The sequence below is a fragment of the Balaenoptera musculus genome, chromosome 11, assembly GCF_009873245.2.
Source record: "Balaenoptera musculus isolate JJ_BM4_2016_0621 chromosome 11, mBalMus1.pri.v3, whole genome shotgun sequence".
NCBI classification, from domain to species: domain Eukaryota; kingdom Metazoa; phylum Chordata; class Mammalia; order Artiodactyla; family Balaenopteridae; genus Balaenoptera; species Balaenoptera musculus.
Window position 1 is genome coordinate 29633433 of NC_045795.1, and position 21379 is coordinate 29654811.

The window sequence follows — 21379 nt, forward strand, 5'->3', positions numbered from 1 at the left end:
GGAAGGAAGGTTGATCCGAAGCTATTGTTGTACTTGGGTGATGGGTACATGAAAGCTCATTACAGTATTCTTTGAACTTCTGAATACGTCTGAGATTTTCAACAGTAAACATAAAAAAAAAATAAAAAGGGATCCAGAAGGACACATAGAGGGAGCACAGCCTTTGATGACCCATAGTTGTAATGGGAACATCTATACTCATTAGCAAACCAGACTTGGCTGCTGCCTCTGGGATTGGAAGGTCCCCATCTCTTCCTGCCCACTTGGGGGTTAGTGCCTCAGCTCAGCTGTCAGTCCTCTTGGAGAACTACCTGGCCTGAGCGGTAGAGAAGTGGTCTTTGTCTCAGGGTCAGGTCTGCGTCATGCTGCATCCATTTCCTTAATGTGGTCAATTATTGGAAGAATCATGATTTGAATGAATCCTAAGATTTTTCTGGCCACTTCACCTGGAAAGGGTGCTTCTGAGCAGAGCTGCGTCGGTGGTGGGGGTGATTACTGAGCTCAGATGCCCATGTATCCTGCAAGGACCTTTCTCAAACTCCAGATCAGGAGGCACCTCTATGGGTTTGAGTCCTTCTACTTGCCTTTTTAGATTCATTTATTTATTTATCCATTCACACTTCAGATATTCCTTAGAGTACCTCCTAAGTGACAGGTACTTTTCTAGCCCCTGAGAATACAGCCAGGAACAGAATAGGCAAACCTCTGTCTTGTGGAGATGACATTCTAGTTGGGGATACAACAAAGAACAAGTCAAGAAATAAGTGAGCAGTTTCAGATAGTGAAAAGTGCTATGAATAAAATTAGAGAGAAGATGCCGGATAGTGATTGAGTCCGTGTGTGTGTGCATGTGCACACATGGGTCCACGTATTTTATTTAGATGATCAGGGAAGACTTCTCCAAGGAGATGACATGTGAGCTGAGAGCTGGATGGTAAAAAGGAGCCGGCCATGCAGAAATCTGGATATTTTTTGACAAAGGAAGTAGCAAGTGGAAAGGCCCTGAGATGAGAAAGAGCTTGGCATTTTTTTTTGGGGGGGGGGGCGGGAATCCCAAGAAGACCAGTGAATCTGGGATGTGGAGAGGAAAGGGAGAAATGGTGAACTCAGGTGGGAGGGAGAACAGACAAGAGCTAGGGTTCATAGGACCTTGTAGGCATAGCCTGGGTGCTTATATACAGACCCCAAGTACCTCCCAGGCTGCCAGCCATCCCCCAGCTATCAAAAGTACATTCTATCTAGAGAAATAGGGCACAATTTTAACAGGGAAGGCCCCTAGGGACTCTAATCTATAGGAAAGTGTTTTGTATAAGCAACTGAATAGTATAATATAGCCAATTTGTTGAACCAACCTATTAAAAATCCTATAATTTTATTTCAAAATCACTACATGCTCTCGATGCCTATGATTTCACCCTAAGTACAATATTTGCTCAATTTAAGATTTGATCCCCTATAGTATTACCCATCATACAGATTCCTCTATGCCAGGTATTACTATAAGTTATCAGGCATTTCATGCTAATAGAAATGAATTGAGAGCTGTGTCCTGGAAAAGATATTTTAAAAAAAGGAAAGCATAAAGTTAGTGGACTCAAGAGTACGAGAAGGGATCTCCAGGGAAGAAACAAATCAACAAGGAGAAACTGAAGATGCATCAGGAAAAAACTACCTATTTTACAGTTTGGAGTGAGGCTCTACTTCCTGGATAGACTAATATCCTCCTGCCAAGATGTGTCAGAGCAAAGCTCTTTCTCTTGAAATAACGCATGTATACCCTCTATAGCTCTTTCCTAAACAGAAAGTGTGCAGTAATTCACAGAGCGCTTTAAGTGAACAGAGCAATGGTTAACCTTAAACTCTTTGAACCGTAGGAACTGTCATTAATACAGTGTAGCCTTTTCACGACGGTGAGACCGTTCTATCCCCAAGGCAGCTCACATGGCTGGGGTGAGCAGGTCAGTCACTCCCAACTTTGCATTCGGGGACTTTATATTGGTTGCTTAAAGTCAGCCATGATGAGGATATTTACACCAAAGGAATCAGCAAATGCTACACATCAGGCTTTTCTTTTCAGAGCTGATTGTTAAATATTTACCAGCACACTGCTGCTGTGACCCTTAAAAAAATAAATTTGGGGATATACCACGGCATATGAAAAAATAGCCTTGTTTTTGTTTTGCCTCTTGAACTGATGTTAGTGATATTTAAATTTGTATTCATCTTCTTGTATACTTTACATTTCAGCTATATTTATGTATAGATAGACCCGTTCACTTTCTCAAAAACCTTTGCCGGTCATTCCATGGTTGACCAGATAGACACAAAGGGCCCCTCGAGGCTTTGTGTCACCTGGCTCTTTCTGCCTTGTTTATCCCTGGCTCTGGACAAATTTAACCTTAAATGTGCCTCACCCCCCCAAAAAAAACCCTATTCTTTCTTTGCTCTGGATGTTTCTAGTCTGCAGCCCCTGCCTTGGGGGCTCTCTTTACCCCTTCTCTGTCTGACAAAGTCTTACCCATGTTTCAAGGTCATGGCAGAAGTCATGTCCTACTCCTTGAGGCTCATCTGCCCCAGCTCCCTTCAGCATGCTCTTTCAACAGTGCTCCCACCAAGTGCCATCTGTCCCTCCTTTGCCACCATCACCATTGCCTTGTTTTATAGGTGTTTGTCTCCATGTCTTATCTCCTCCCCTGGATTTTAAGCTCCTTGAAGATAGTGAATTTTACTTATTCATCATTTTATCCTTTAGAGCAGCTGGTATAGAGCTTTGTACATAGTCATCACGCAGTAAGTGTTAGTTGAATTATCTGCAGACATGATTTCATATTCCCCACAGTGCCCTGGACAACACAGTAAGTGCTGTACACACACACACACACACACACACACGCACACAGTTTCATCAGTCTAAATATTTCTATTTGTGGACTGATTTCATTTAACCTGGAAATGCCTTGTTGAAGGGGAACGTTAGACTCACATGTAGCCCCAAATGAGGATCAACCACAAAACTTCTACCTTCAGTCTAAAATGTCACCTTTCTCATCTGCACGCAAAATTGGACCACCGTGTCCAGTCATGGGTTAGAAAGGTGCCAATCTGTTACAAATCATGACCTCTGATAGCCACTGAAGATGCACCTGCATTCCTACTGGGCATAGATCCTGCCAGAATGTAAGTTCTACTGGTATTTTTATAACCAATGATAAAATGAAAACGATTTGGATTTTTTTCCTTTGCTCACTTCTACTGTAAAAGAAGGCTGCCCCTGTTTGGTTTGTTCATTCATTAAACAATTATTGCCTTCTCATGCCAGACACTCGGCTAAAGTCTCAAGATATAAAGATGAATTATCCACGGCCCTGCCCTTCCTGGGGTTCACATTTAGGAAAAGAGACTGAAAAGGCCATCAGACATGTTCAAAGTCTCAGGCGAAATCAAGCCCCGAGGCTCTGATAATGACCCACATCAGTGCGTTTGCCCACTAGATTCTGCCATCTGTCCCCGCGTGAGATGTTTGCTGTAACTCCTTTCCACTGCCCGCTTTTGGTTTGAATGACCTTGGAGACAGCCTGAAATCCCGAGCTTTTAGAGTTTCTTGTCTGCACATATGTGCTTCAAATAGAAATTCACGAACCTCTAATTATCTCCTCTTAGCAGGCTGCCTACATGACTGGCGACCAGCTCTTTAGTCACTGCAAGAATGGATTTCTATGCAGCCTGTGCCCGCCCGGGATGCATTAGGATGCCCAGAACATGTGTGGCCGCTCTGAGCGGGCACAGGGCAATTAACAGAAGCCACGCAATTTGCAAAATGCCTCAACTTCTCTGCTCATTTCTGAGGCAGAAAATTGTCACACCTTAACCTCAGGAGGCTCATCAGCAGAATAATTCCCACCCCCACCCCAAAGAGAGCCTCTGGTGTCGGATTCTCCCCCCCTCCCCACCCTTGCTTTTTGCAAACATAAGCACTCGGCTGGAACAACAGCTATGACTCAGTTCCTAGCGAACGCCGCCTGAATTGATTTAGTCTGAGTTCAGATTTAGCACATAATCATGTTCAATTTGCTCCACTGCACTGCCTAGAGATAAAAGGCTGGGGGAAAAAAAAAAATAGCTCCAGCTTGTGTCAGTCTTTGCGGTGGATGTCATTTGCCATCAGACAGCCAGCCGCTCTTACTCTGCCCTGCTTGCCTGAGCCGCGGCGGGCGGTGTGCGTGCAGCGGAGTGGGCTCAGGTGCCCAGCTCGGCCATCCCCATGGCAAGGGCAGCGCCCGGCCGGCCCGGAAACATCCACCCTGGAAGGCGTTCTCCCCAGCCCGCACGACTCGGAGGCTGCCTAGCTCTTTATTGTCAATTCCGGAGGGGGAATGCCAGCCCCTAGAATGGACTGTGATATTTCCACTCTGGTTGCCTGCATGGTGGACGTGGAGGTCTTTACCAATCAGGAGGTTAAGGTACGCACCTGCCATCTTCTGTTTCATTGTTGCTGTTGCTGAAGCTGCTTGGAGCCTTGTTAGCTTAAGGGAACAAGACTTTGGTTCATAGTTTTCAGCTCACGATCTGCGCTAGACATGCATGTGGTGAGTGCCTGACTCTATTAATTAGAATAAGTTAGACGAGGGACTGGCGCACATTCATTTTAAACGTGATAAGCTTTGAAAAACCACTGTCTGTTTGTTCTTGCCTTTTCTGTTAGGTGATCCCCAGTCATCCTTTGCACAGTAGACATGTTTTCATAGTCTCTGTGTCAATAAGAATTTGCCGGTCCTTAATACTGAGAGGGGTTTTAAATCAATGATTCAATGAAGAAAGCACATATAATAAACATCGTACCCAGGACACCCTGATCGTGGGACGTTAACCCCTTGATGGGACGTCACTTACATAGGCCGTGATGTGGTCTGCACATTGAACAAAAGCTATTCTACAGATGGCAGTTTCAATCCCCAGCTCTCTGGAAGTCAGAGTTGGAGAGCAGCTGTCTAAATGTCCTTTGTCAGGCAAAAGAAGCAAGTCATTTTCCCTGAACAGTTGTCCATAAAGAAAGTTCAGGCATAAATAAATTTTGCGTAGTATTCTAGGGCGCTGGTCCTGGCTGACTGTCTGCAGCAATTGTTTGATTGTCATGGGTAATTGTCTCCTGATGACATACATTCTCTTTGCTTTTCCCCTTTGGTCTTATGTTCTGAAAAAGATGCCATGCTTGTGAAATGGGCATTTTGATTTCTTCTCTCATATTGAACATAAGAACTAGCAGAAGCTTCTTATTTATTTAACAGTTCACACACACGACAAAAAGGATAGTTGCTCATTGTGTGATGGGAGGAAGGAAAGGGGAATTGCACTGCATAATCATTTGTCACCTTCGCCTTAGTCTTTACTTAAAGGAAGACCCAGAGTTCTTTATTTTGGGGTGTGCAGATGACACCCTGGTGCTTCCCAGGTGGGAATTTATGTGTCCACTAGCATAACACATGGCTCTGTCATTCAAGATTGCAGTTTTGAACCCCCTTTTGAAAGGAATTCAAGAATCTGTTTTGTTGTTTCTGCATATTTTAAATGTGTGGCCTGCGTTTACCAATTCTTAGGCCAGTGCTGTGAAGTGCCGACCACCTGTCATACTGAGGTTCCGAAAATTAGAAGGTAATGGTTTGGTGCTGCTTGTGGTCGTGTCCACGAATGGAAACATGCGTGTAGCGACTCACAGCCCCGCTGGCCGTACACGCTGTGTACACTCCAGAAGGGAGCAGCTCTCAAAGCCCCTCCAGTTCAAAACCAATTTAAATTCCGATGTGGGTAACTGAGTAGAGAGCCATCTCCCAGCACCTGCTGGAACAGAATTATGCGTACATAAAGTAACACTTTACGATTCCCTTCTCTTCTGAACCGTTCCCTTTTAATTACATGCTGGACCTGTGAACATCATAAAATAAATAATCTAGAGTTTTTTGGTCCAAGAAATGACGGTGAGAAAATATTGATTAGGGATCTGTAGTCTGCCAGGCATTGTGCTCTTACAGGAAGGAGTTTAAAATATGCTTAGATGACGTAGGTATTTGTCATATAGACATACAAAGAACCACTTACCCAATATTTCTCTTTTTTTAATCATTGCTCTTTTTTTACTTATTTTCTATTGAAGTATAGTTGATTTACAATGTTTCAGGTGTATGGCAAAGTGATTCAGTTATATGTGTGTGTGTGTATATATATATATATATATTCATTTTTTCATTATAGTTTATTACAAGATACTGTATATAATACCCTGTGCTATACAATAGTTCCTTGCTATTTATATTTTATATATAGGAGTGCATATCTGTTCATCCCAAATCCCTACTTTATCCCTCCCTCCCCCTTTCCCCTTTGGTAACCATAAGTTTGTTTTCTATGTCTGTTGAGTCTATTTCTGCTTTGTAAATAAGTTCATTTGTATCATTTTTTAAGATTCTACATATAAGTGATATCATATGATATTTGTCTTTCTCTGTCTGACTTACTTCACTTAGTATGGTAATCTTTAGGCCCATCCATGTTGTTGCAAACATGCCCAATATTTCTTAAAGACAGACTATTTTGTGGAATTCAGGGGACACAAACATCTTAGAGCTGGTTGTACTTGAGTGGTTGGGATGGTGTCATGGAGCAGGTGGTACTTGAACTTGAAGATGGGTAGATTTTGATACAGGAAGAGGGAGGGCACGGGGACAGGCAGGCATTCCATTTTGCAGTCAGGTGAGTCAGTGCATTTGACTGCAGTAGGATCTCTGTGAGAGACTGGAGGGGGGCGCAGAGGGGAGTCAGGGCCAGATTATAAAGCCTCTCACCCTGTTCATCAGAAATGTGTGGGATTTTCTGGGAAGACTCCCACCAGAAAGATGCATTACATGTCCTTCCTGCTAAATAGCTTCGAATCACAGTTGATTTGTTTCTTTGAAACAAGTTACTTAATCATTCTGTGCCTTAGTTTTCTCATCTGTAACATGGGGATAATAGTAGTTCCTACCTTGTTGGCTTGGTAGGAGGATTAAAGAAAATTATACATGTAAAGCAATTAATGCAGTGCCTGACATATTTCGTGTTCAATAAATGTTAGCTGTCACCATTATTGTCATGGTCGTCTTTTTAGACGTTCTCTAAAGGTGATAGGTTACTTTCCCCAGTTTACTGGAATGTCCTATCTCCAGCTGACTTTACAATGGCAGTCCAGGACATAGAAAGTGTTTCCACTACCATCCCCCGCCGCCCCCCCTGCACACACACAGCCCAGCAACTTAGAAAACACCGCCCTTCCTTTCAGACATTTAATCATTTAGCGTAAATCAGTGACGTTATTATCAAGCAAAATTAAGGCAGGCCAAAGAGGTCTGTTGAGAAAACCTATATGTTCCTTGTTCAAAAGTGAGCATGGCTTAGTGTCATGAAGAGACGTTCAGATGTCAAATTCTGGCACCAAAGTTTCTCCAAAGGTAAACGTCATTAATCACTTATTTCAGATCCATAGTGGAGCCAGGAGTTCCTTTCTTCCGAGTCCAATATTTCCTGTCAGAGAAAAGGAAGGCACCGGTTGGGGGTCTGTTTCACCTGCCTGCATCCAGCTTGCTTGATCTCAGGCTCTTTTTTGCTTTTTACAGACTCTCCCTTTCTACCCGGAGCCCCACTGGGAAGCAACCACACCAGGGTTATGCAACCAGCAGACTTTCTTAGCAAATACAGTGGTTAATTTGAAGGGGGTGGAGAAAATGCAAATCTAGTGACTTATAGCAATTTAGAAAACCTTATCCTCCATGGAGGATCTCAGCTGGTTGCTTTGGGGGCCCTTCAGGCTCCAAGTTCCTAAATTTTGCCAAAGCTGCTAGAGCAGTAATACCAAATAGAAGAGGAAATCAGGCAAATGCATCCCCATATTTGTCTTTCTCCGGAAACTCCATTGGTAGTGTTGTGAACTTAGCTGTCTGTTTGATGGCAAAGGATGCTTAGAAAGATAAAGAAATTTGAAGCCCTTAATAGAAGGAAAATGACATGGTGAACTGTAGAGTTTGTGTGCACGCACGCACGTGCGTGTGTGTATGTGAACACGGGCAGAGTTGATCTTCTCCAGTGTTCTTCTCATATTCTGAAAATAGTCTCCCCCGCCCCTCAACAAGAGCCAGACGCTTGAGGAAATGAGAGGGATCCAAAGATGGGTAATAAAATTTGTATTTTACTTTAGTCCAGTTGTTCTTAAACCTGATAACACATTGGTGTCCCCTGGAGAGCTCTTAAAATATTGACGATGCTCAGGCCCCACGCCCAGAACTTCTAACTTGGCTGGTCTGAGTGGAGCTGGGCATAGACGATTATATAAAGTCAGCATCTTGTCTCTTCTAGACACAGGTAGGTACGGGTGAAGTCAGTCCAGAATTATCTAGAATAACCTCTTTTTAAACACTTTGATCCATTCCCCCGAATGAAGCCTTGATGGATGCAGTTTCAGAAGCAATGTCTCTAAGCTATCAGAAATGTTGAGGCTCACCCAACACTCTTGGCCCAGTTCACCACCCCTGCCATCCCTCCCTCTACCCGATTCCGAGCTGGTGGTAAACACCCTCGTCCACTGCTGGCTGCAGCCTATAGCAGAATGTCCCCCCTTCTCCCGGGCACATCCGAGCCTGGGGCTGCGCCTTCTCTGCAGTGGGAGCTCCCCACACAGAAAAGGGGTGGATGCCTCCTCTCTGGGCTGGAGAGCTCCTGATTCACATCCCAGGGATCCAGTCCTGTCTCCATGGTCATCCACACAGGAGACAGGAAGCTCATAAAGCTTCTTTCTACTCCTCAGGACAGGCAGGAAACATGGCAAGTCTTATAAGATCAGAAATGTCAAAGACCCTGGGAACTGGAGATTTAGATGCAAACTATTACATTTAGAGTGGATAGACAACAAGGTCCTACTGTGTAGCACAGGGAACTGTATCCAATCTCCTGAGATAAACCATAATGGAAAAGAATACAAAAAAAGAATGTATATATATATATATATATATATGTATATATATATATATATATATATATGTATAACTGAGTCACTTTGCTGTACAGCAGAGATTGACACAACACTGTAAATCAGCTATACTTCAGTAAAAAAACAAAAACAAGAACATTTGTGCAGTGCTCTTAACTCCTAACCAGATGATGCTCTAAGCACCGGGAGACAGACAAGACAGACATCCCTGACGTCATGCAGTGCATGTTCTAACACAGGAGGCGGACAATGAACTAGTAAACAAATAAACGTATACTGTAATTTCAGGCCGTAATAAGGGTTTTGAATGAAAGATGAAGCAGAGTGAGGGGGTGAATTGCTGGAGGAAAGGTTGCATTGGGGGCCCTTTAGGCTCCTATTTCCTAAATATTGCCAAGACTGCCAGATCAATAGTCCCCAGAAGAGGAGGAAATCAGGCAAATGGCGTTCCTCTGTATTTGTCTCTCTCCAGAAATTCCTTTGGCCACTTTTGAATGGATGGCCAGTAGAAGCATCTCTGGCGAGGTGACAGTTTTTGAAATGTCACTGTTCCAGTGTCATTCAGGGATCTGAAGTGAGTGAAAGGACCATGTATGGATCTGAGGGAAAAGCATTCCAGTAGAGGGAACAGTAGAGGCAAAGAGAGGCCATCTTATCTGATGTGTTCTTTCTCAGCCCCGCCATTTAACCCAGTGGTCCCCAACCTTCTTGGCACCAGGGGCGGGTTTCGTGGATGACAATTTTTCCACGGACGGGGGTGAGGGGATGGTTTCGGATGATTCAAGTGCATTACATTTATTGTGCACTTTATTTTTATTATTATTACATTGTCATATATAATGAAATAATTATACAGCTCACCATAATGCAGAGTCAGTGGGAGCCCTGAGCTTGTTTTCACTTGACACTCACTGATAGGGTTCTGATGAGTCTGCAAGCAATTGATTTATTGTGGTCTCTGTGCAGTCAGACCTCTCTGCTAATTACAATCTGTATTTGCAGCCGCTCCCCAGCACTAGCATCATGGCCTCAGCTCCACCTCAGATCATCAGGCATTAGATTCTCATAAGGAGCACGCAACCTAGATCCCTCACATGCGCATTTCACAGTAGGGTTTGCGGCCCTATGAGAATCTAATGCCACTGCTGATCTGAGAGGAGGCGGAGCTCAGGCGGTAACACAAGTGATGGGGAGCGGCTGTAAATACAGATGAAGCTTCGCTCGCTCTCCCGCCGCTCACCTCCTGCTGTACAGCCTGGTTCGTAACAAGCCACGGACCAGTACTGGTCCATGGCCCGGGGGTTGGGGACCCCTGATTTAACCCATTTCCATCATTTGTTCATTCAGGGACCTACTGAGGCTGCCAAGATCTTATGCCATAATTTTTATTTTTTTAACGCTGCTCCTTTTTAGAAATTGTGCTTAAGCTAATTCCCTCATGTTATGTTTTAAGCCTGGTGGTTCTCTTGGAGGAAGGGGAAATATAAGCAGAAATTTGTTCTCAGCATGATAATTTTTCATACGCTTGAAATCTTAGGAGCGCTGTAGGACTTTTCTTTCCCTTCTAAAAGTCTAGGGCCTTTGCAAGGTGACTCATAAGTCCTACTTCCTCTCCTCTGCTTTTGAGAATTTCCCAATATCCTCCCAATCCATGCAATCTTGGGCAAATCTCTTAACCTTTCTGGACGCATGGTGATTATGCTGAGAAAAATGCCAATGCTTTGTGTATTTTGTTTTCCTTTTTCACACAAAAGTGTGATGTGACTGACTCATAGTCTGTGTCATGCTGTTGCGTGAGTTCTGAAAAAAAAAAACAAACCCAGCACACCTTGGCCATTTAGTACAAAGAAATCTCTTTGGCATTTGAACCACTGGAAATTTCACGATTTGTTTTGTTTGGCGGGATTCGTAGGAGGAGAAGGATGGGGCAGAGTTGGTGTGATACGCTTTGCCCTTTGCTTTGGGGAGAGACAGATGACACAAATGAAGATGTGGGTATTGGGTATCGGGATTGATCTGGAAGAGAAACTTGTGGGTATTTGTTAGGAGAGCTTGTCAAGCTTCGTGCCTATTTCTTATGCTTTTTGAAAATGCAGTGCTGGGCAGAGGATCTGGCTGCAATCATGACTTTTTGGTTCTGTAGAACTCTAAAGGTCTTTCAGAATCTTCAGAAACCATTGTGTTCACTCAGTAACTTATAAGAATTTGAGTTGTGTATGATTTCATTCTCAAACACTGAAACCCTCTGGAGATATTCATGGCGACTTTTAGGAACCAAAATGTTAAGTTAACAGAAACTCTTATTCTCTGTTCAAAGACTGGAATTTTAAGTAATATTTGTTACATGTCTCCAGACCACTTTTAGTTTCTGAAAACCAAAAGGGAATGTGTGGGGAGGATGGGGGAGGGGGATGGGGTGGCCTGACCATAACAGATTCTAATCCTCCAGCACAACAAAAACGTGTTCTTCCTCTGCTAATGAAATGGACTAGAATTGAAGCCATTTTGGAAACAAATGAATTAATACAAAACTGAATGTTAGACATTAACCCTAAAAAATACTTTAAGAAACTTAACATTCTTAAAAGTGCCCTGTTGAATATTATCTTGCCTCTGAAGAAAGTAGCAAACACCTTTCACAGACTGGGAAGAAGGGATTTTCTGCAAGTGACAGATGCTCCCTGAGAAGGTTAACAGGCAGATTTCTCAGCCACCTGTCACATTAGGGAAAGACAAGGTACAGTATTCAGCTAATGACATTGTAAAGCAGGAAAGCCAACTGAAAAGTTGCTTCTCTGTTTAGAGTCTTTTAACTGTTGGAAAGTAATTCAAACATTGACAGTTGCTACCTCTAACCTGAATGTCAGATTTATGCAAAACAGTAACAACAAAACAGTATCTTCATTAACATCATTCTCCTGAAGAAACCGATTTTAATGTAAAACTCAGAGAGTCCCATTTGCATCCTTAGTGATTCTGAGTACAACTATCAATAATTTATAAGAGCCTGTTTTAGTACTTTCTGATGAAGCTTAAAATTGACAAATAGAAAGGAAAATGATACCTGAAACATTTATTATCACTGGGTATATTTAGGTTGTAAGCTTAAATAGCATCACAGCTTTGTGGTGAAGAACCCAGCTTTCCAGGGAGGTCATCAACCCTCCAGCCCATTCCTGGCCTAGAATTTCTTAAAGTAAAGGGACAGTATCTTTACATAAAGGGAATGTATCTCTTCCAAGCTCTAAATCTAAGCTGATTCCAAAAGATTAGTCAAAAGAACATTGAGAGATTATTTAATGAGGTCTTCAAGCAGGTAAAAAGAAGTTGTGAACTCTTCACTCTATCTAGAATGGATCACTTATCTTAAAACTGTTTGAGAATAAAATATCCACCAACTTAGACCTTCCCTAGAAAATACTCACTCAATGTGCCTTTGTATTCCTCTTTGGGGTAAATGTATCCGGGGGAAAAATAAACACAGGCACACACACACACAAGAAAATGTATGTATATACTATATATAAATATATTTTTTCTTCCGTAACCCTGGAAGGTTTCTTTCTGTTCTGCTCCGGCCCTATCTAACCAGCTATTGGAAACTGTGGGCTCTTAACCATGTCAAGAGATGAAGAGCCCAGAGAAGGCTCCTGGCAAAAAGTTGAACAGAAGTCTAAACAATTGCTAAACAGTTTCTCCAGGGTGGGGTGGAGGTGGCAGGGGGACACGAAGAAATTCATGGCCTTTTCTTTTTATTGTTATATGCCAAGGAAATGTTTACATCTTTACAGTCCAGTAGCACAATTACTCTCCAGAATCTAATATACCAGCTCTGAACTATGAATTTTTTTTAAAAGGTTTTCAAAACCATCTTGACCCTTCGGCTTCCAGAAAGATAACTTTAACAAATTTATCCTTCTTTGTTATATTGGACTTCAGACCAGCTTTCGTTCCCCGCCCCACCTTCACCCAAATAACACCTTCACTAATATTCTACTTGTCCCAACAATCAGATTGTTTGCTACTTAGTTGTAAGATTTATTTCCTGCATCTCTGATGGGTCTAAAGGAATATGCAAGCAGTGTTTATGCTGTGCCCCAAAGATTTGATTGGGGGGAGGGGGATTTACTAAGTTGAGCATTAAACCATCTCACGTGATGGCAAATGTAACCCCCCAGAGATAGTCATTTTCATGGATCGATATTTTATGTTATCAAGATGGACAATTTAAAAAATTCTAACAACTCTTCTTCTTCACTAAATACTTCTGAGTACATGGCACACACCAGGGTACTCCTTGTCATCCCCATAATAGCCCGGGGCATCTATTTTTCTACCCTGTTTTTTTTTTTTTTAATAAATTTATTTATTTATTTATTTATTTTTGGCTGTGTTGGGTCTTCGTTTCTGTGCTAGGGCTTTCTCTAGTTGTGGTGAGCGGGGGCCACTCTTCATCGCAGTGCGCGGGCCTCTCACTGTCGCGGCCTCTCTTGTTGCGGAGCACGGCTCCAGACACGCAGGCTCAGTAGTTGTGGCTCACGGGCCCAGTTGCTCCGCGGTATGTGGGATCTTCCCAGACCAGGGCTCGAACCCGTGTCCCCTGCATTGGCAGGCAGACTCTCAACCACTGTGCCACCAGGGAAGCCCTCTACCCTGTTTTAAACAGGTTCCTGATCAGAGAAGTTAAATTTTTGCACAAGATCACACAGCTATTAATTGGCAGCACTGGGACTTGAACTGTGGTTTGCTTCACTCTTTCCCCTACTGAAATATCCCTAAGGAGTACCAAGCCATTAATCGATTATTGGGGGGAAAGAAAAGATATATATTCCAGAGGATAAGACATTGAACTCATATGTAGTATTTCCTCTAGTGTTCAAAACACTGTTTTTGTCTTCTATTACTTATCAGGTTAGGGAGTACTACTTTTACATAAATCAGTAGTGGAGATCATTTTACTTTTCTCAATAAATCTAACATGATGACAGCTCTAGGCAAACATCTGTTTTGGATTTCATCTGAAAATTTGTTTCAAAATCTAATAATGCCATCTCATTGGGGAGAAAAAAAAGTGCTGGAAAACCCAGGAACTCACCAATAGACGGAAAATAACTGGTACGGCAGCTCCGCCACCTCTTTCTGCATGTCGGAGAACATTTTCCAGGACGGGGTGAAGGGTGATCTCTGAAGAATTGTAGAACAGCAGTGTTGAAAGTTTTAATTGCAATAATAATATTTTACTTTCGGACAGGGCTTTCCAAATTATACAAAACTCAGCTTTCTCGCTGGAGATCTCCAAGGTTAAACAAGACCGCACAGTTCCTCAGGGGAAGCTTGGACTGAGATTTGTTCACAACACTGCGCAAGATCTCTTGGTGTATTATTATAGCCTGCGTCAATAGTACATCTAAGAGAATTGATTTCATCTTCTGTGACTTCACTGTGCCTTTAGGTATTGACTAAGAAAACCTCTCAGGCCACCTTTCCTGGAACAGGATATGTAAGCAATGAGCAAACTTAATAATAGCAACAGTGTATTGAGCACTTACTATTTGTCAGGCACTGGGCAAAGTGCTTTTATTCATTCGTTCATTCATTCATTCATCAAATATATATTGAGTGCCTTCCGTACTCAAGGCCTCACACTAGGTTCCAGAGATACAGCGGGTAACAGTCCTGTTGGACGCAAAAGTCTGTGCTCTGTCATTATGCAGTGTTGGCCTTTATTCCACTCAGTTCCATTTTTCCCAAAAAAGACAATGCTGTTTCAACCTCCAAAGAGGCCTCCTTCGCTGACTTAGGGCACGTGAGAAGGAAGCAAGTCCAGCTTCCAAGTCAGACATCCTGGTTAGAATTCTCTATTTGGCCACTTGGCCACTTACTGTGTGACCTTGAGCAAGGAGCCTTACCTCTCTGTGCCTCAGTTTCCTCAATTACAAAAGGAAGAAAATAATAGTGCTTACCTGATCACTTGGCAGACAGAACACGCACCGTTAATGTTAGCCTTTATCATCATCATCATCATCACCATTATCATCAGTATTAGTAAACTTCTCATATAGAGTTTTGAGTTTTCTTCTCAAGGCACTTCACCTATAATAGGGGCACTACCCCTATTATATCAGACACTTGCCTGTGGTTTTCAACTCATCTTTGCACAGAGGAAGCAGTGCCCTACCTCAGCGACACTCTGAGGTCACAGAACCAGAGAGGGAAGCAACTGGTTCAGCAGGGGAGTGAGGAACCACAGACCCAGACAGTTGGTCTTGACTTCCAGACCCAAGGCCAGTTTTAATAAGCATTCAGAGAACAGGGTATATGGCAGAATACAGAGGCTTTAAGGCAGGATGCCCATTAAGGAAAAGAGAGGTTGAACTCAGAACCCATTTCTTCAAAACATATTTAAACACCTCTCTCTGAGCAGGAATTTTAAATGGAGTTGTTGACTAGTTTCACCACAGTTATGTTAAACCATAATGGCAATACTTTCAATATTGACCTTCACTTCCCATATCTGCTTTAAAACTGTGGTGATAGGTGGAAATTAGATTAATTATCCAGGCTAAGCTCAATTTCTCTTTTGCTTAATAGGCCTTTTGCCCTAGAAACTCTGTATTCTGCCATGCACACCTACCTATGACTGCTTATTAACTTGTATCATAACTAGCAAATCATTCTGTGATACTTAAAACAAAACAAAATAAAAACTAAGCTAAAGCCCTACTATCCATTGCCTGGATGAATAAGCAGTAGACCTGAATTATTAATGAGAGGGATAGTAGATGATCTATTTTATATTCTTTCTCTGTAGGGAATTGTTCCATACATCGTAGTGCTCAGCAAAATAATATTCTATATTTAAATAACACTTAACATATGATTAACCACAATTGATGTTTATGTAGGCCTCAGAAGACTTGAACCCTCTTTCAATGAGTGCGTCCTCATGCCACCCCTCTGTTATAGGTGGGAAGTATTATTCTCACAATGAGAAATTCAGGTTGGAAGTGTTCTCCAAACCCAATCAATAGAGAGATTCAAGTTTGCTCCTTGTTACTTCACATTCTTTTTTTAAAAATTTATTTTATTGCAGTGTAGTTGATTTATAATGTGTTAATTTCTGCTGTACAGCAAAGTGATTCAGTTATACATATATATACATTCTTTTTCATATTCTTTTCCATTATGGCTTATCAGAGGACATTGAATATAGTTGCTATACAGTAGGACCTTGTTATCCATTCTATATATAATATATATAATAGTTTGCATCTACTAATCCCAAACTCCCAATCGTAACCTCCTCCAAACCCCCTCCTCCTTGGCAAACAAAGGTCTACTCTGTATGTCTGTGAGTCTGTTTCTGTTTCGTAGATATGTTCATTTGTGTCCTATTTTAGATTCCACATATAGTTACTTCACATTCTTATTCCATAATTCTTGGAGGCGAAACCAAGAAACAACTTGGTACAACTTGGGACAATGGTATAGTGGCTTGTTCTTTGGAGGCAGAAAGACCTGAATTCATGCTATGTCTTATTTATGACTCTCCTCATATGTTAAAAAAATATACAGATTTAGGTTAAGGGCTGTTGAGATGTAAATGATCAATAAAGTATTGCTGATGCCTGCATTTAGCATGAGTGGGGCATCTCATCCATTCATTCTACATTTAACAAACATGGCAGAGCACTTGGTAAGTAGTAGGTGCTGCTTCAGTACTTGGGATGGAAGCATGCCTCCTGCCCTCAAGGAGTTCATAGCTGATGGAGGAGTGAAGGTAATAAATAGATACATAGAGCTTAGAAAAGGCCATGGTCACAGACATATATACACTACCAAACGTAAAATAGATAGCTAGTGGGAAGCAGCCGCATAGCACAGGGAGATCAGCTCGGTGCTTTGTGACCACCTACAGGGGTGGGATAGGGAGGGTGGGAGGGAGGGAGACGCAAGAGGGAAGAGATATGGGAACATATGTATATGTATAACTGATTCACTTTGTTATAAAGCAGAAACTGACACACCATTGTAAAGCAATTATACTCCAATAAAGATGTTAAATAAATAAATAAATAAATAAATAAATAAGTAAATAAAAAAGAGAAGGCCATGGTTTGAATAAGCCCAGTACACTGTGGAAACCTCTGGGCGGGAAGTCTGGAATGAAGAAGAAAGGTTTCCCCAAGGAAGTAACTCTTGAGTTACTGCTTTAAAGGTTAAGTAGGTGTTCGACAGGTGAACGAAAGATGGAAATCAGAGAGGGGCTCCCTGGGAGAGAGAGGGCAACCTGCTCCACAGCAGAAATGCCAGGAGAGTGGTGACTCCTAGGAAGTAGAGCCCTGGGTGGGTGCTGGATTGTACAGAGGCTGGGCCCACTTTGTGAAGGAATTTGGATGTTACGCTCAAGTCCAATCAGATGGGCCATGGGAAGCATCTTAAACAGGGGAGCGACTGTCCACCTGGTGTGACACAGGGTCCTCCCCGGTGGTAGTGTGACTGTGCCTGCACCAAGGCTGACGCTGCAAAGAGGCTAGCGTGGAGGAGGAGCTGCCACCAGCCAGCCAGGCAGAATGGGAATCTGCAGAGTCCGAGCATCCGTGAATTACGCTCATAATCTCTTGTTATTCCCTGTCTTGTGTTTTTAAAGAGGAAAGAGGTCAGAACAGGAAAGCAACTGCTTGCGGAAGTCATCAGGTTGCCATTCGACGAGTTTGAAGGGGAAGGGCATATATGTTAGTGCTACACCCAGGATATTCAGGGACGCATTCGATTCAGCAAGCGTATACTGATTGTTTTCTAGAGCCAGGAGTCGAAAATCCAGGAATCCAAACCCTGGTCCCCGCCCTGGGGAATCACTTGGTCTGTGGGCAAGGGAGGCTGACTTAGAGTAACAGGCAAATGTCTTTTATCCAATAAGTCTGCCCTATTGCTTCTTCAAATTTCTAATAACTGGGAAATAGAAATTCAGTGATGTTGAATGCTGGACCTAGAATATTCTGGGTTCCTCCTGAGAGCAAATACACATACAGGGAAAAAAAAAAAAAAAACCTGCAATATTTTGCTAAAATATGTTCCTAGGGGCTAAGATTCCCCCAGTGTAGCATACACAAATCAAACAGCAAGAAAAGTTTAGGAATTCCCTGGCGGTCCAGTGGTTAGGACTTGGCGCTTTCACTGCCGAGGGCCCGGGTTCCATCCCTCGTCAGGGAACTAAGATCTCACTAGCCTCGTGGCCCAGCCAAAAAAAAAAAAGGGAGAGAGAGAGGGAAAGAAAAGTTTGATGCCATCTCTTGTTAGTTAACTGTTGCCATCATGCCAGTGGTCTTGTCCCAGTACAGTAGTCTATATATCATAGATGCTGAATAAAAGTTAGATGAGGGGATGCATTACTGGAGCCTGCGTTTGTTGCTGGCCTTGTTTTAGGCGACAGGATGGAGGAAGGAGGAGGAACGGGGAGCCTTCTCTACCTGTCAGGACAGACTCCAAAAGCTGCACCTATCACTTCCTCTCAGATTCAGCTGGACCACACCTGGGTGCACGGGCACATCTGGATACAAGAGAGGCTGAGGATAGCACCTTGTTCCTGGTGGCCCCGTGCCCAGGTAAAGTCAGTATTCTATTATAAAAAGAAGGGGAGAAAGGTGGCTATGGAGGGACCCACAATTTCTAGTGCTAGTGACAAATGGACGCTTTAAAGAAATGACTTGAGAACTCAAGTTGCAGAATTCACCTATGTTAAATGACAGCCCAGAAGGAGTTCATGAATCCTCAAAACACACAGTCTAGAAGAAGTTTGTCGCATTTCATGAGACAGGTAACCTTTGATCTGGGGTTTGAAAGGCGTGGCAGGTACTAAGTAGGCTGCTCCCCTCCAGGTCAGCTGGTGAGATTAGAGCCCCAGCGGGCTGCCTCTCCCATCCCGTCTCCGTGACTTGGCACTTGCCGTTCCTCCACGCTGACTGAGCGTCCCACACACTTCCCTGCTTTATGTACGGCCGCTGTCCTCTTGGGTACTTCTGTCTGTTTGCAGATAGGTCTGTATTGACAGATGGCGAGGCCATTGCTAATCAGGTCCAGAGTATCATTCAGATCCTTTGCAGTCAGTGGCTAGGGCTGGTATTATGCTGAGTAAGCTAGCAAGTTTCCACCCCGGTGGGTACCAAGACGTCCTTAGCCTTCCTCTGCCCTTCATAGATGCAATCATAGAGCCCATGATGCAGCCATGGCTTCGGGGAGACTGAGGGAGGGCTGAACCAAGAGTCAGAAGCCCAAGGTGCAGGTCTTCAGGCCACTCAAGAAATGTAACTTCTCTCATAGACCATTGGAATGAAAAATGCCTAGATGAGCAGTGGGCGCCATGCAGAGGGAATGGGTTTTGGAGTCAAACCAGTCTGGGCTGGAGCCCTAACCCTAACAGTTACTGGTTTTGCAGCTGTGGGAAGTTTTCTTTATCTCCGAGTCATGGTTTTCTGATCTGTAAAGTGGGTATAAAAATGCTGCTCTACAGAGTAGAGTAAGAATGTAAAGAATGAAGGCACTCAATAAGCGGCTAGTATTTTTCTTGTCTCTTTCATCTCTAAACATTGATGATGAAAATACCTTAAATTCAACCGAGTCCAATAGTGAGATTTAGCTCTGTTAAAAACACAGTGGTTCTGCGATACTGAAGATAACGTTATTAGCTCCATCCACAGAATTATATGTCATTTTTCTGAAATCCACACAATTTTCTGAGTAACATTCCTGCATAGGGCATCATCCATTGTAGTGAAAAAATAAAATAAAAATCCATCGATTACTCAAACTATAAAAAAAATTAAAAATCCATCAAGTCTTTCAAGGCTGCAAAAAAAATATAATAACTCGGGTCAAATTCTCCCATGTCACTAATGTTAATGATATCAATTGCTTCCTTTGGTTCAACACTGTGGCAAAAATTAAAAAACTGTTCAGAGCAGCTATTTATTTGCCAGTACTGAGGAGATAGAAGCAGGCAGAGATCATGTGTTAGGTCAACTAAGAGATTTCTTTGGAGGAACCATGAATCAGTCTTTATTCTTTTTTACAAATATTGGAAAACAAAGTGTGTTGGACCAGGACAGTATGTGCCCCCATTCAATCCTCCTTCTCATTTGTGTTATAGAATAGAAGCTCCGAGCACAAAAATTTTATAATGACTTCCTGATGACGTTCCGGCTCCAGATTCTTTCTTGTGCATGAATGAGAAATAAACTCAAAAAGTACTTTAAGCTCTTGAATTCTGAATGAGCACAATATAATCAACCCTGAATGCCTCAACTTTCCCTTGAACCTTCTGCTTGATCCACCTACACAGTTATTCCAGGCAATTATCATCATTACCGGGGCTTGGAATCTGGAACAATCTTTACTCATCAGCCCCTTTTATTGACTTTCCACATAAGCAGAAGCAAATCTTTTCAAGTCTTTCTATTCAATCCAAGTTCAAGGCTATTTCAAGTACCTAATCTGAATGGAGCACCGTGTAATCTCCAAAGAGTAGAAAACTCAAAGTCCTACAGTCTAGCAGGACTGACTAGTATAAGTGCCAGGAGAAAGGTGCAAACTTAGTAACATGGGGCTTCCAGGAAGAATGATTCCCTTCACACTGGGCACCTCAGGACTAGCTTCATCTAAAAGTAACTTTTTTAGATCAGAAATTGCAAAATGACCACCTGTGAGCCAGATCCACAGATGGATTTTATTTGGCCTTGTACAGCATTGTTTTGTTCAATTGAATTCTTTGCTAGCCTTTAAAATTTGGGGAGGTTTTATATTTAAAATCTATATCCCTGCTTCTCTTAAAAGATTGGCAGAGCTGGCATCACTGAGTCACCCTTCCCACCAGCTACAACTGGCTCAAGAGGTTGCCCTTTTCAACAGAACAAGCATTCTCCAATCCCCACCACTCTCTATTGCCCTACACTTGCCTACTCCAAGTCTAGGCAGGGAGTAGTGGAGGACAATGCTGTAAAGTGAGGAGTGAGAGTAGTCCTGCTGTGGATGCCCTTGAGCACCAACCAAAGCATTGCAATTAATTCCATAAACCATAGAGATCATCAGAGTGTTAAGAGCCATCATTTAGGAAGATCACAGTGCCTCAGGCATCCAGCCTAGAGAGGAGAAAGGAGAAAACAAGGGAAGGGAGAGGACAGGGAAATCAGTAAGGAGGTTGTTATCATTCTTTAAAACCCACATCTCCATTTTTTATCCCTCTTTCTTAATCCTACATGGAAATTCTGTAGACTGAACTAGAAAGAATGCTGGACTGTAAGTCAGAAAACTGGTCTCCAGTTACAGGTATGCCCTTGCTAGCTAGCACAGTGCGTGGGCAAGATTTGGGCTTTC

General features: G+C 42.7%; 1 protein-coding gene across 2 annotated transcripts in view; it reads left to right on the forward strand.

The window, feature by feature from the left end:
• RCAN2 (regulator of calcineurin 2) overlaps nt 1-21379 on the forward strand; it is a 258086-nt gene that overhangs the window by 161574 nt on the left and 75133 nt on the right. The window contains exon 1 of one of the 2 annotated variants that reach the window (XM_036870034.1): nt 4153-4460. The exons of the other annotated variant lie outside the window; for it this stretch is intronic. Coding sequence (XP_036725929.1) covers nt 4374-4460 — 87 coding nt within the window. The 5' untranslated portion in view covers nt 4153-4373. Of the gene's footprint in view, nt 1-4152; nt 4461-21379 lie in introns of those variants that run through there. 2 annotated transcript variants of the gene reach the window in all.